Source organism: Bombyx mori, chromosome 21 (assembly GCF_030269925.1).
Source record: "Bombyx mori chromosome 21, ASM3026992v2".
NCBI classification, from domain to species: Eukaryota; Metazoa; Arthropoda; class Insecta; order Lepidoptera; family Bombycidae; genus Bombyx; species Bombyx mori.
Genome location: NC_085127.1, coordinates 13,489,563 through 13,503,841, shown reverse-complemented (window position 1 = coordinate 13,503,841; position 14,279 = coordinate 13,489,563). Strand labels below are relative to the sequence as shown.

General features: G+C 41.6%; 1 protein-coding gene across 1 annotated transcript; it reads left to right on the top strand.

Annotated features, from left to right (window-relative positions):
• Positions 1-196: 196 nt before the first annotated feature.
• On the top strand, positions 197-13,369 carry LOC101742150 (zinc finger protein ZFP2). The gene is made up of 13 exons (XM_038018340.2): positions 197-378; positions 799-933; positions 1,760-2,131; positions 3,267-3,452; positions 3,646-3,783; positions 4,987-5,114; positions 5,641-5,715; positions 6,659-6,791; positions 6,870-6,979; positions 8,746-8,908; positions 9,329-9,448; positions 11,029-11,226; positions 12,592-13,369. Exons 1-13 carry the CDS (start codon positions 271-273, stop codon positions 12,802-12,804), a joined length of 2,079 nt encoding a protein of 692 aa, XP_037874268.1. The 5' UTR covers positions 197-270; the 3' UTR covers positions 12,805-13,369.
• The last annotated feature ends 910 nt before the right edge of the window (positions 13,370-14,279 follow it).

The window sequence follows — 14,279 nt, the reverse complement described above, 5'->3', positions numbered from 1 at the left end:
GCGATTATATTTCATCCCATATCATCTCATCTCATTTCATTTTATTTCATCCTAGTTGATTAATGTCTCAAAATTATCATCTTGATTTCATTTCACTCCATATTATCATTTTTCATAAAAATAAGAATACCTATAAATTAAAATAAGACATGACCTAAAGGTCTTAGTTACCAGGTCATAAAATCACTTAAAAAAAGTGTAAGAAAGAAAAACACAAATAGTGACAAAATGACAAAATTAACATAGCAAAACATTGTTATTTTGATAATTATGGGGAGCGATACAGTCTGTCGGATCTGTCTGGAATTTAATGTTAAAATGTACAGTTTAAAGTTTTATCCATTGGAGACCTATTATGAAGATATCGTAGAAGTTAACGTAAGTTACATTCATTCGGAAAAGCTATTGTGTTGGATTTGTAACGTTTGACCGGGTTCTAGTTTGTATAGGAATTGAATTTGGTTTTTGTAATATTTAATAGTGAATTAAACAGTTTGTCATAATAATGATATTCCGTGAAAAGTAAATGCAACTTCTAAGATAAAAACAACAATTCTAACCTCAAATCCCGTAGAGCACGAATAATTATAAACTAGTAGATAGGTCGGCCTTTTTTTTACTGTCCTACATTGTTCCAATTTTCAATAAAAAAACGTGTATCAAAACAAAAACATGTGTATTTAAAAAAAAAAAATTATAATACCTTATTTGGATTCGCTGCTTGCTGCTTAATTGCTTTGGGATTATAATTGTTTATTCATACTTTGTTAATTGACGATGTTTTTATTTATTTTGCAGCCCGAATGTTCTCCAGATCTACCACAGTGTGTATGTTATCTTTGTGCAGGATTATTGAAAAAGTATAGCAGATTTAAAAGTAAATGCTTAGTTGCACAATCCTTATTTTATAAAATACTAAAGTCTGGTAAAAAGGTAATATTAGATTTTGTTCAAACCTTTTGTTAGACATTTTTATAAGTATAGGATGCATATTCTTTGGATCGTAGAAGTTAGTGCTATGATTTGTTCTAGCTTTTTCTCTCTGCTGAACAAAAATATAATCAAATATAAGTTTAACTAACTGTAGATCTAAAATTGGGAAACTAGACAAAACTAAATTACATAAAATTATTCAATTATGAAATATTAAATATAAATTATTAAAAAATGTGTGTCAAATCATGCTGATTATTCTAACTGAATTGGTGTCATATTATGGAAACAATCCTAACACATGCTCACAAAAGATTTCCAAGGATTAATTACGTGATAAAATAATAAATAAATCCACACATACTAAAAACCTTCCTTCCTTTTGTGTTTTCTAGAGATCTTTTAACAGTAAACAAACTGCTTGTAATGAATTCATTAAACTTTTTTTTGTTATAGCTTAGATTGGTGGATGAGCTTAAGGCCCACCTGGTGTGGTTGCCGGAGCTTATAGACATCTACAACGTAAATGCGCCACCCGCCTTGAGATATGAGTTCTAAGGTCTCAGTATAGTTACAACGACTGCCCTACCCTTCAGACCGAAACACATTACTGCTTCACGGCAGATATAGTCAGGGTGATGGTACCTACCAGTGCCGACTCACAAGAGGTTCTACCTCTAACTAAGCAATAAAAAAAGCATCATCATGTTTCAAGATAGTTGATGGCTTTCATGCTGTTTGTTATGTCTATGGACTACCATTACCACCTAACACCAGGAGCTAGTTTATAATTAAAACAAATAAAAAGAGCAAGAATGTTTTGCAGGTCAATATTGAATCAGTAAAATCATTAGATAAACACTATTTGAAAAAATCATTGACTATTTATACTGAAACGGATGTCACACCAACAGACTTATTCCACAACGATTCTCCTACAGAATATTTGGACATTCCAGCTGATGATAATATTATTATAGAAAATGAAGACTCATTAGAAATAAATGAAACAAATTCAGAAGACTATTGCAATATTGAATACCTAAGCGATGAAGATTATAGTGACTTACAATCTCAGTTGGATTCTAAAGAACTATCGTTGGTACATTTACAAGAAGAAATTAATACCAATAGTAATCTGAGCGAAAATGACATCAAAATTGAGGCTGTATCGAGTAGAGAATTCCAATTTGTTGATGTGAGTGTTATTAAGTGTAAATTGCTGGTGGTAGGGTAGCATGATCTTTTGATCTCACATGTCAAGATCAACGGGAATATTTCATGCAGAGATGTTTACGGACTTAGGTTATAAATTCATACCGTCTGAGCACATTCACTAATATATGCAAAGAACTCATAGATTTTACATATAGTTTTGTTTTTACTGGTTCATAGATTTTATTCATAAACTTATAAGGTTTAAAACCATAATTTATTTATTTATTTATTTATTACAGTCTTACAAACTAAAAGTTGAACCAAAACATTTGTAACATAACACATGTAAAGTGATAACTGATACTTATAAAGAGCTCCAGGTTTTGTTCTGAAGTTTACAGATATTTAGTTCACTCATATATGAGTACATTCTACATACACATACCTAAAACATAATATTTTCCCTTTGGTTCCTACTGAGACTAAAATCTTTTAAGGATGAGATTCTTCTATGATGTGGTCAGAATTGAGAGTGGACTGCTATACCCAAATTGAACCCATAACGGCCTTAATTAAAACTACTTTAATATTATTTTCCTTACAACACATACGGCACTCACCACTAAATTGTAAAGTATTTGAGTTGCTTAAAATTATATAATGACACAATGACCAGGCTCTGCTGCTGTGCAAAGAGTGAGAGTAAGTGTTCTAGAATATTAGATACTTCAGGTTTCTTGTAATTTACTCGTACTCTGTTCAAAGTCCGTACTCGGTGCTGAGTTATTATTTTAATTAGTGAAATATAAATTTAAGCACACATGTTGGGTAACATGTTAGTTAATTGTGTATTGATGTTATATCTATACAGCACTTAGTAATCCTTTTTAATGAAAAGGACAATAAATACCAGCACTAATACACTACACCAGTCTTATTAAATTAATAAAATAATCGAGAAAATATTCATTAAAGATCAAACATTCGTATCATCTATTGTTGATTAAAATGCTTCATAATTATGTAAAATTTTCGTATTCCATTCATCAATTACAAAAATAGCCGACTTAACCTAATAAGTGTATGGCTCTAATAAAGATTAAAAAAAAATCCAATTATTTCGTATATATAAAACCTTACCTACTTAACTGTATCAATTCTATAAAATATTCCAGACAATCGATGATATATCGTCATCACCATCAGAGAAAATTGGAGTTAAACAACCGAAGCGGATTAGTAAATCTAATATTTCTAAAACAGATTCTGAATATCCTATGGAAAAAATTAGAAGGACCACACTTGAAGTATCAGAAGATGAAATTAATCTAAACGAATGTTGTACCATACAGATTTTAAGCGTAAGTAACACTTCTAGTAAGATGCAAATTAATAAGTTTCTCTCACAAATAAGGAAATATTAAAACCAATTCTAATCTGGAATGATTAGGATTATATGACTTAATCTGCATTCGGTCTGGACAAGACAAGATCGATTGAATCGGTAGATTGCTATCCACATCAGGACTAATTAAACAAATTCAACAATTACAGAAAGAAAAGCAGTTAGAAGAGATAATGAAACGGAAATATTCTAAAAACTACAAAAACTCTCCGCACAAGTGTCAGCTCTGCTACAAAGGTTTCTTGAACAACGATGCTTGGAACCATCACTTGTCCAAACATTCATCTGTAAGTTCTATCAGTCTATCTATCATAGTGAACGCATCACGGTATGTTACAAATGAAAGAACCCATTATGGTCTTGCCATAAGAAAAGTCGAAATATGAAGTAATCCATCGAGCTAAAGCCTACTGTGTAAGATTGGAAGCCCATCCGAATAACCTTGCTAAGCATTTAATGGACAACCAAATGACTACAAGAAGACCCAGAAGAAGACTGCCTCAAGATCTACTAGATTTACTGTAGATTAATCGATACGGACATGTCAATCATGCACCGCCTAAGAAATTGTTTTTCTCAAAACTACGGTTGAATGACCTAAGACAGCTTACTGTATAGAATTAATAAAAACAAAAAAAAATGCCAAAAAAAAAGTATCTATTGACTTGTGGCTTTGATTTGTAACAATAACCAGGCGTCGGGCGGAAAGCTTCACACACAGTAGTACTTGACATTGCCCGTAGTCAGTCGGGCTTAAAATATATATTTGGCCGAAAAGTTCTGTTGCAGTGATTTTTTTATTTTTTTCTTAGATGGGTGGACGAGCTCACAGCCCACCTGGTGTTAAGTGCTTACTGGAGCCCATAGACATTTATGACGTAAATGCGCCACCCACCTTGAGATAAGTTCTAAGGTCTCAGTATAGTTACAACGGCTGCCCCACCCTTCAAACCGAAACGCATTACTGCTTTGCGGCAGAAATAGGCGGGGTAGTGGTACCTACCCGTGCGGACTCACAAGAGGACCTAACACCAGTGTGTCAATACAATACTTTCTAGAAGTGTTTTTTTTTCCTACTTATGCTGATAGCCTTGAGACTTGAGAGGCTATTTCAGCTTCACCCTAACGTGTGTAGGTAAGCTTACGGGGCTCAAACCGAAGAGTTACTAACACTGACCCTAGCAAGAGCAGTGCTTCAAGAATCTACCACCGGATCGGAAACGCGATCCACTGAGAAGATCCGATGAGAAACTCAGTGGGCTGTGTCTATGGGATAATTCGCTCGTCGAGCCCTTCGTCGCAAGCGACGGGTTCGACGAGGACGGTGACCGGTACTTGTGGTGCCTAAAAGCACCGTTAATGGATCGGGAGGATCCGTAATGACGTGCTTTGGGCGACGTCGACTGTTTGCCATTCGGTCTACAGGATTGGGTATGAAAGAAGTGGAGGGTATCTGAGTTGTTCAGAAACAGTGTGGTATGTTTGGACAGAGCGCGGGCAGCTTGCAGTGCCCGGTGTGCAAGCTCCGGTTCAAGACCAGACAGAACCTGTACCGCCACGGGATCAACCACGAGAGGAAGTACATCTGTAAGCGGTGCAACCACGTCGCCACCACGGCGTACGTACCCAGCTAGGCGGACTGTTTGAAATTATAAATTGCGTAATTAATGGTGGTAGGTCGTCTTGTGAGTCCGCACGGGTAGGTACCACCGCCCTGCCTGTTTCTGCCGTGAAGCAGTAATGCGTTTTGGATTGATGGAGCTATTCCGCGGTATTCGGATTGATGGAGCGAGAATCCATAGGCATCAGCAACCGCCTTGAGACGTGAGTTCTAAGTCTCCGTTTGTACACGCATTACAGCAGAAATAGGCGGAGTGGTGGATGAATTACGCAAATTATAATTTTGCGCATTTGATTTTTATTACACGATGTTATTCCTTCAATTCCGTGGAAGTCAATCTAGAACATTTGTTAAATACGTATTTCATTACAAAAAATTTGTACCTGCATGCGGGATTCGAACACCGGTGCATCGCTACATACGAATGCACCGGACGTCTTATCCTTTAGGCCACGACGACTTCTGACCACTAGTGAAGTAAAGATATTGTGATAACATTTAATTTAGCGTAATTTAATTACAGTAATCAAGCGAAGATGCACCAGAGATGGCACAGAGGGATCACGTACACGTGTCACCTCTGCGGCGAAGTGTCCACGTGAGTGACGTCATAAGTTTCTAGTTGTTGTGTTTGTATTCGTAGTTATATTATTAGTGCGAAAGTGAGTTTGTTTGTTTGTTACGTTTTCGCGCCTTCCCCACTGAAGTTATCATGAGAGCGCGCACGCTGAGTGATACAGAAAAAAGACAAGCTATTTTTAATCCAAATAAAAGTACTATCTTTGAGGGATAGATTTTTCTAGATTAACGCGCATGAAGCCGCGTGCAAATGCTACTTAGTGGTCTGACGATTGAGATCACTATTATTTTTGTGGAATAGTGGGTAGGCCGTGATAATGGGGGCCAGGGAGGCGGATCTCGCCCAAGCCCTGGCCCTCTAAGTGTTTCGGGTCCCCCTCATATGTCGGTCTGGGGACCGGCGAGGAGGACCGAAGAAGACGTCGTGTAAGCTGCTCTGCACGCGTTTTACGCAATAGCATTCGGGTGATGGAAGGCCGGCTATCCTCGACCCACGCTGGTCCTGACCCAGCGGGGTATTCCGTAGGATAGCTCACTCTAACCGGCGCCATCTAGGCGGGCTCCGGATAGCCTGCCGACCGAGAGGGCTGGTGGTCGTGGCGCCGACGACCGCCAGTCCGGCCTCCCGAGGGGGAGGGTGATGGAAGAGATGTGCTCCGCACTAAACACTTCACTTTCCCCCCTTTGCCTTTTCATGAGTTCTGTCTCATGTGAGGTTTGGACGTTGGTTGTTGAGCGACAGGAGGTTTTAGTCGGTTCGACTCCGACATGCTCCGCCCGCCGTCCCCAGTAGAGGGCGGAAGTCCGGCGATTTCCTCCTGACCAAAAAAAAAAAAAAAGGCCGTGATAATACGCCTCGTATTTTAACGTCGCTTGTCGAAATAGCATCTGAAATAAGCCAGGTTGCAGGTTGAGGGAGGCTTGGCACAGGGCAGTTTGTATAGCGATATTGTGCGTCACAGGAAGTACACGTCACACCTGAGTCACGTGCGCATCAAGCACCCGTCGCAGTTCGTGTGCGGCGCGTGCGGCTCTTCCTTCGTGAGCCGCCTGGGTCTGGCCATGCACCGCGCCGTCATGCACAAGCACCGCCCCGTGAGTATCTATCCCGTCCCGTCCCGACCCGTCCCGCCCCGCCGCGCCACGCCACGCTCACCCGTCGTATGTCGGCAGGAGGCGGCGGAAGGCGGGCCGTACTGCGCGGAGTGCGACCTGCGGTTCGCGTCGCGTGCCGCCTACTCCAAGCACCTGCTCACGTCCGTCAGGCACGTCGATGACGTCAAGTAAGTTCAAAACTATTTTGACTTTGGTTTAATCTTGCGTATATTCTTTGTGACGTGTTGAATACTTACAGTGTCTGGTGGCGAACGACTAATGTGTTATTCGTCTACATTCAAATATTGTGCTGACTACCGTCTATTCACTTCTATTGTCTACGGTGTAATATAATAGAAGTCGAAATGAATAAGGGCAACTTCTGTAAATTTAGTAAAATTATTGGTAATTGGATAATATGGTTGCGAGCGGTAATCTCACCTGACGACTTAACCGACTCCTCAGTCGGGTGGCTTCCAGTACACATATGACGAGAGACGAGCCCGGTGTGTAGCCGACACGATATAGAAAGAACTATTGTAATGAGCTTATTTAGAGACGGAAATCTGCGTGCGGCTTTCGCGCGATAGAAGCGCCACCTTCAGAAGCATTCTGTTTCGTTCTTCCGCGGGCTAAATTAATAATTTAATAATTAATAATTAAATTAATGCAAATATTTAATTAATTATTTTCTATTTACTACGTTTTTTTGCTTTTTTTTCCTCAAACTTTTATTTTTGTTTTTGTTTTTACGTTTTACTTTAATTATTTAATTCTAGGCGATGCGACGCCCCAATCGTTTGTAGTTATTTAAATGCGGAGACATTTAAATGGTGTTTAGTTGTAAGGTTAGAGTTTATATAGTTTAAGTTCACTGTTTGTCTTCCTAATAAAATAAAATAAATAAATAAAATAAATCATTTCATTATCCTGCCCTTCTCCCAGTTAGTTACCTGGGGTCGGCGCAACATGTTTTCTCCTTCCAAACTCTTCTATCATATACCATTTCTTCGCTCACTCCCCTCTTACACATATCGTCTGTCACGCAATCCATCCATTTCTTCGTAGGTCTACCTCTTCCTCTATATCCTAGTTAACACTCTCTGACCGACCTCATTTTCATTGCGTCTCATCACATGTCCATACCGTCCCAAACGCGCACTTCTCAACTTCTCTGTCACAGGGGCCACTTTCAGACTTCCTCTAACATATTCATTCCGTATTCTATCCATTCTCGTTACTCCACACATCCATCGCAACATTCGCATCTCTGTTGCGTGCAATCGCGAGCTAAATCTTATACATATATATGTTTTGGGAGGCTTAAACGACAAAGGGAAGATCTTTCACAGAGCGGGTGACATTTGCTCGGTAGACCGACGGTCCGAATGTTGTTGTTCGGAACTTGTATATATGCAAGCTTATCTTGAAAATGCCGTAAGCGAGATTCAGGCATCTGTCTATTATCTTGTGTTCTATGACGGCTACCCGCCACATGTTTGTCTCGTTTTAGTGTCGCTATTTCGTTTCATTGAGTTACAATTATCAATTTATAATTATGATTTATAAAAAAACACTCCTCGCGCCTTCTCCTGCATTTAATTTTGTAATTCAGAAAAACTGAAACACGTTGGTACAAGACGTTGGTGCGTTGGACCTTTTTGGTTCAGAAACTAGCAGTTGGTCAGATCCGTCGGAAATGACGTATCGACAAAAACACTGTCGTGTTTACAATTGTAGACATACCCAGCATGGTCCGGGTCATGTCATTTAGCACGTATAGATAATAATATGACAATCCAGGCTTTATATTAAATTATATTAAAGCGTAATTTCCTCAATGTCTGTTGAGTCACTTTGGCGTGTACGAGTAAATTGGGATGTTATAAATCAGTCGATCGTCTCGCGGTCCATGGTCACATGGCGGGTAATAGGGTATGATGACGTGCTTTAGCAACAAGTGCCGCATCTGCGACGGGTCCTTCGAGTCGAGCCAAGCGCTGCAGGACCACGTGGCGCAGTGCCGCCGCGGGCTCCCCGAGAGGCCGGCGCCGCGGCCGCGGGGGGGCCGCCCCGCCCCCGCCCCGGACCAGAGCTGGCCGATTATATGTGAACAGGTAAAGCAAGGGTATAATTGTAAATACTTCTAATTTTTATTTATTTATTGCTTAGATCGTTGGACGAGCTGACAGCCCACCTGGTGTTAAGTGGTTACTGGAGCCCATAGACATCTATAACGTAAATGCGCCACCCACCTTGAGATATAAGTTCTAAGGTCTCAAGTATAGTTACGACGGCTGCCCCACCCTTCAAACCGAAACGCATTACTGCTTCACGGCAGAAATAGGCAGGGCGGTGGTACCTATCCGCGCGGACTCACAAGAGGTCCTGCCTCCAGTAAAAAAATGTATCTAGAGTACCTTTAGGAGCGTTTCAGGGGTCTGTCAAATGTCTCTAACCACCAATCACGTGAGGTTTCATCGAACCAAACAAACATTCAGTCGTTCTCACAAACTGAGTGTAGTCCGCGTCTCCAGTGTCCGGAGCAGGTGGGCAGCGCGCGCGACTACTGGAACCACTTCCGGCGCGCGCACCCCGACCAGCCCTACCCCGCGCAGAGCAATCACGTGTGCGACGTGTGCGGCCGCGGGTTCAGGGTGAGTGCTCACCCCCCATCACAGCCGTCTGAGACCCTCACCACGAGGAGTTCGACGAACTAACCCACAGACACAACCCAATGAGTTTCTCGCCGGATCTTCTCAGTGGTAGTTCTGGTTCGGTGGTAGATTCAGCTAAGCACTGCCTTTACTAGGGCTGGTGCTTGCAGACCGCGAGAAGCTGGATTATTCCCGATCCTACCGAATGGTAAACGGTCGACGTCGCCCTAAACACCATTTCGGATCCTCCCAATCCACTAACGGTGATTTTAGGTACCTCAAGCATCGTAGGTAGGTAGGTAGATCGGTAGATTCTGCGAAGCACTGCTAGGGCCAGTGTTAGCAAACTCTCTCAGGTTGAGCCCCCGAGCTCACCTCCTCGTCCGCGAGAAACTGGAATAGCCTTTTAGACTACCAACGAATAGATAGAGTAAAAAGAATATGGGATTTTAGTGTTAGTCTTTAGTTAATCTAAAATAATCTAAATCATACGCGAGCGTGTACTTGTTGTTGATGCCCGCGACAACGGTCCCGCCAATGAGAGACATACTTAGCGCGATTTTGGTTAACACGTTGACAGCGATGTAGGTCACCGGTGCCCTACGCGGCGCACTGAAGTAATTATGTCGTCATCTGTTACTAAGGCGTCTGGATCGGCTAACTTTGTCTTCTTTTGTTTGTTAACTAGCTGACCCGGCAGATTTCACCTCAATCGATAAATAAAAGACCTAAACTTTTGTATAAAATAAACTTAAAACAAACAAAAGGAATTTATTTAAGTTCTTATTTTATTTAATTCCGTTATTTTTACCTAATTCCGAGCATTTTCAATATTTATCTACGTTTTAAACCTTCTCTGGACTTCCACAAATAATCAAGACCAAAATTAGTCAAATCGGTCCAGCGGTTCTCGAGTTTTAGCGAGACTAAGGAACAGCAATTCATTTTTATATATATAGATAGAAGATAGATATAATATGGTACAAAGTTATAGTCCAAAATGCAAGTATTATATAGATGTTTTAGGTCTCTTAGAAATAGACTCATTCTTAGTATCGTTCGGATTCGTCTTTCCCAGAGTCTACTAGATATTCCGGCGCCTTAGTAACAGAAATCGACTTAATTACTTCATTTTGCCACGTAGGGCACCGGTGCCCTACATGTGAGTTAACATAGTAAGGGAGTGTCGGAAACGATTCCACGCTATTTTATTTTTTATTTTTTAGTGCTTAGATGTGTTGACGAGCTCTCAGCCTACTTGGTGTTAAATGGTTACCGGAGCCCATAGACATTTACAACGTAAACGCGCCACCCACCTTGAGATATAAGTTCTAAGGTCTCAGTATAATTACAACGGCTGCCCCACCCTTCAAACCGAAACGCATTACTGCTTCACGGCAGAAATAGGCGGGGCGGTGGTACCTACCCGTGCGGACTCACAAGAGGTCCTAACACCAGCTACATCTGTAATCTGATAATGATCTTAGAAGACAACAGATCACAAGAGATCACTAGCGAACTTATCTAATCTGGATTCGTTGCGTCTCTTTTCAATAATGACGAAAGTAATTTTGCTTCAGCGTAAGTCGATGTTGGTCTACCACAAGTGGAGTCACTCTGACGAACCCAAGTTCAAGTGTGAGACGTGCGGCAAGGCGTTCCAGCATCCCAACGGACTCTATTTCCACCGGAGATGGCACACCGACCTAAGGCCGTTCTCCTGTCCCGTCTGTCCCAAGGCCTTCCTGGACAAGTTTGGGCTCGAGAGGCATTTGAGGGTAAGCATCATTTGAAGCTTACTATTTTAGAGTCAGTTCGTCGCTTTGTGTTACTCTTTTTTTATTGCTTAGATGGGTTGCCGAGCTCTCAGCCCACCTGGTGTTAAGTGGTTACTGGAGCCCATAGACATACGACGTAAATGCGCCACCCACCTTGAGATATAAGTTCTAAGGTCTCAAATATAGTTACAACGGCTGCCCCGCCCTTCAAACGAAATTTATTACTGCTTCACGGCAGAAATAGGCAGAGTGGTGGTACCTACCCGCGCGGACTCACTAGAGGTCCTACCACCAGTAAACTCACGGTAGGGCGTCCTGTAAGTCCACAAGATGGTTTTTTTTTTTATTGCCCTTGTAGGCAGACGAGCATACGGCCCACCTGATGATGAGTGGTTACCGTCGCCCATGGACCTCAGCAATGCCAGCGGCAGAGCCAAGCCGCTGCCTACCGCTAAAACCCGACCCGCATGCTTCTGCTGCAAAGCAGTCTATTCTGCGAACTTCATACCCCAAAAGTAGTGAAACTGTGTGTAACTCTACATCAGATGGGTCGTAACCTCGTTCACGGGCTTAATAAAATAGCTCGTTTTAAGTTTGAACCATAACCATGTGGTTCCTCAACATATAGTAGACAAGCGGCCCGCTCCGGCTCCGCTCGGGTCTTTAACAAAAACTTCAACGATATTTGACGTTGTTTTATTTTTTTAAATAAAACAACATTTATTGCGGCATAACCATAATAGTTAGACATATGCTGTCGCGACATTTTTTGTAAATAATAATGTGTCCTACAAAGTCGTAGAACATTATTTTATTCTATCATCAATAGTTTTCGCAGGGCAGGCGATGTAAATAATATTTTAGGTATTTTTTTTACACCTTGGGTTACATTATTGGAGTTTTATTGACGATCCCTAATTTTTAAAAAAAAATATTATAGCCTATGTCACTCGGGAATAGTGTAGCTTCCAAACAGTGAAAGATTTTTCAAATCGGTTCAGTAGTTTCAGAGCCTATCCAATACAAACAAACAAACATTTCCTCTTTATAATATTAGTATAGACTAGCTGTACCCGTCTGCTTCGCTGGGCATTTAAAATTAACATTATTATTTCTCACCCCCACAAAGATTCTCATCATTAATGCCCCCGCAACTGGTGTAGGGAGTCCAACTCTCATATAAATATTAGCCTATCCATTAAGTACATGTATTTTTTACATGGATACTAAGTTTCAAGTCAATCGGATGCATGGGTCGGTAGTTATAACGGAACTTCCGTACAAACACTGTAGGTTTATATATTAGTATAGATTACACTATGAGCATAAACAAGTGAAAAACTAACCGCTCGCGGCTCGCGACAGTGTCACACAGGGGAGAAGCCGTACCGCTGCCAGCTGTGCGACCGGGCGTTCAGCCAGTCCAACAGCCTCAAGGGACACATCCAGAGCGTCCACTTGAAGAAGCCCTACCCCAAGCGCGCGCGCAGGCGCCGCCCCCGCCCCGACCCCCGCGCCCCCGCCTCGCCCCCCGCCTCGCCCCCCGCCGCGACCAACAAAAAACGGCTCAGTCGATGAGTCTCCACAAAAACTTTGACGGTAAACAGTGCTCTAGATCAGTGGTGCGCCAATATAGTTCGACTATGACGCCTTCAGTACAGTATTACTGGTGGTAGGACCTCTTGTGAGTCCGCACGGGTAAGTACCACCGCCCCGCCTATTTCTACCGTGAAGCAGTAATGCGTGTTTCGGTTAGAAGGGTGGTGCAGCCGTTGTAATTATACTGAGACCTTCGAACTTATATCTCAAGGTGGGTGGCGCATTTACGTCATAGATGTATATGGGCTCCAGTAACCAATTAACACCAGGTGGGCTGTGAGCTCGTCCACCCTTTTAAGCAATAAAAAAAAGAAATATTTGGGCGACCCCTAGATAAGGAGGAAGTAGTTCATAAATCGACCGAAATGTAAAAAAATTGGAGACCACCAACCATCTTCCGGTGATCCCCACAGAGGTCGCGACCCCCCATTTTGCGCACCACTGTTCAATATTATTAAAATCAGTAGACTCTTAGCATGTAATTAATTATAGTAAATGTATTGAAGAAATAATTTATGTTGTTTAATAAAGTTCTGAGAACTGAGATTTTATTATTGGCGCTCCGACTATAAAATACCTATTTAAATTATAAAAATATTTTATTTTTTAATTTATTTGTTTTGTATAATGAGAAAAATGTTTGTCTGTGAGATCTAATAGTAAAAAAACATCAGTGAAAAAACCAGAAAAGGAATTGAAGAACGCCGAATGGTCGCTCGTGGCGTCTTCTTCAGTGGAGAGGTGTTCGGGGGGAGGGGGGCTCTCTGGTCTCTGCTCTGGTCCTTTCCTCCCCAAATGAAGGTGTTTAGTGGTAGCCGGAACCAAAGCCACCATACACACATCGAGACATAAGTCTGATGTCTCAATACAATTATACGACGGATGTCTGTCCCATCGCACTGACCCCAATAGGGAACTGAAAAACATTCTCCGGGATCTTTACTGGTGGTAAAACCTCTTGTGAGACCGCGCGGGTAGGTACCACCGCTCCGCCTACTTCTGCCGTGAAGCAGTAATGCGTTTCGGTTTGAAGGGTGGGGCAGCCGTTGTAACTATACTGAGAACTTAGAACTTATATCTCGAGGTGGGTGGCGCGTTTACGTTGTAGATGTCTATGGGCTCCAGTTACCACTAAACACCAGGTGGGCTGTGAGTTCGTCCACCCATCTAAACAGTACAAAATAAAAAGATCACTGGTCACTCCTTCGATCAGCGAGAAAATTAAATGCGTGTATTTCCTCCTTTTGCATAGATCTTATTTGAAGTACCTTAGTAGCACAATTTGATGGGCTATGATAAATCAAGCGTTAAGAAAAAACGCATTGGGGTAAGTCCGGGGTAATTGGCCACGGTTTTTTCTAAGCTCTGTTAAAAATCAAAAGTGTCCCTACGCACGAAGCGCAGAAAACTAAACCTTAACCAGTGACATATTTTAATGAACGGTACCTTGAAAT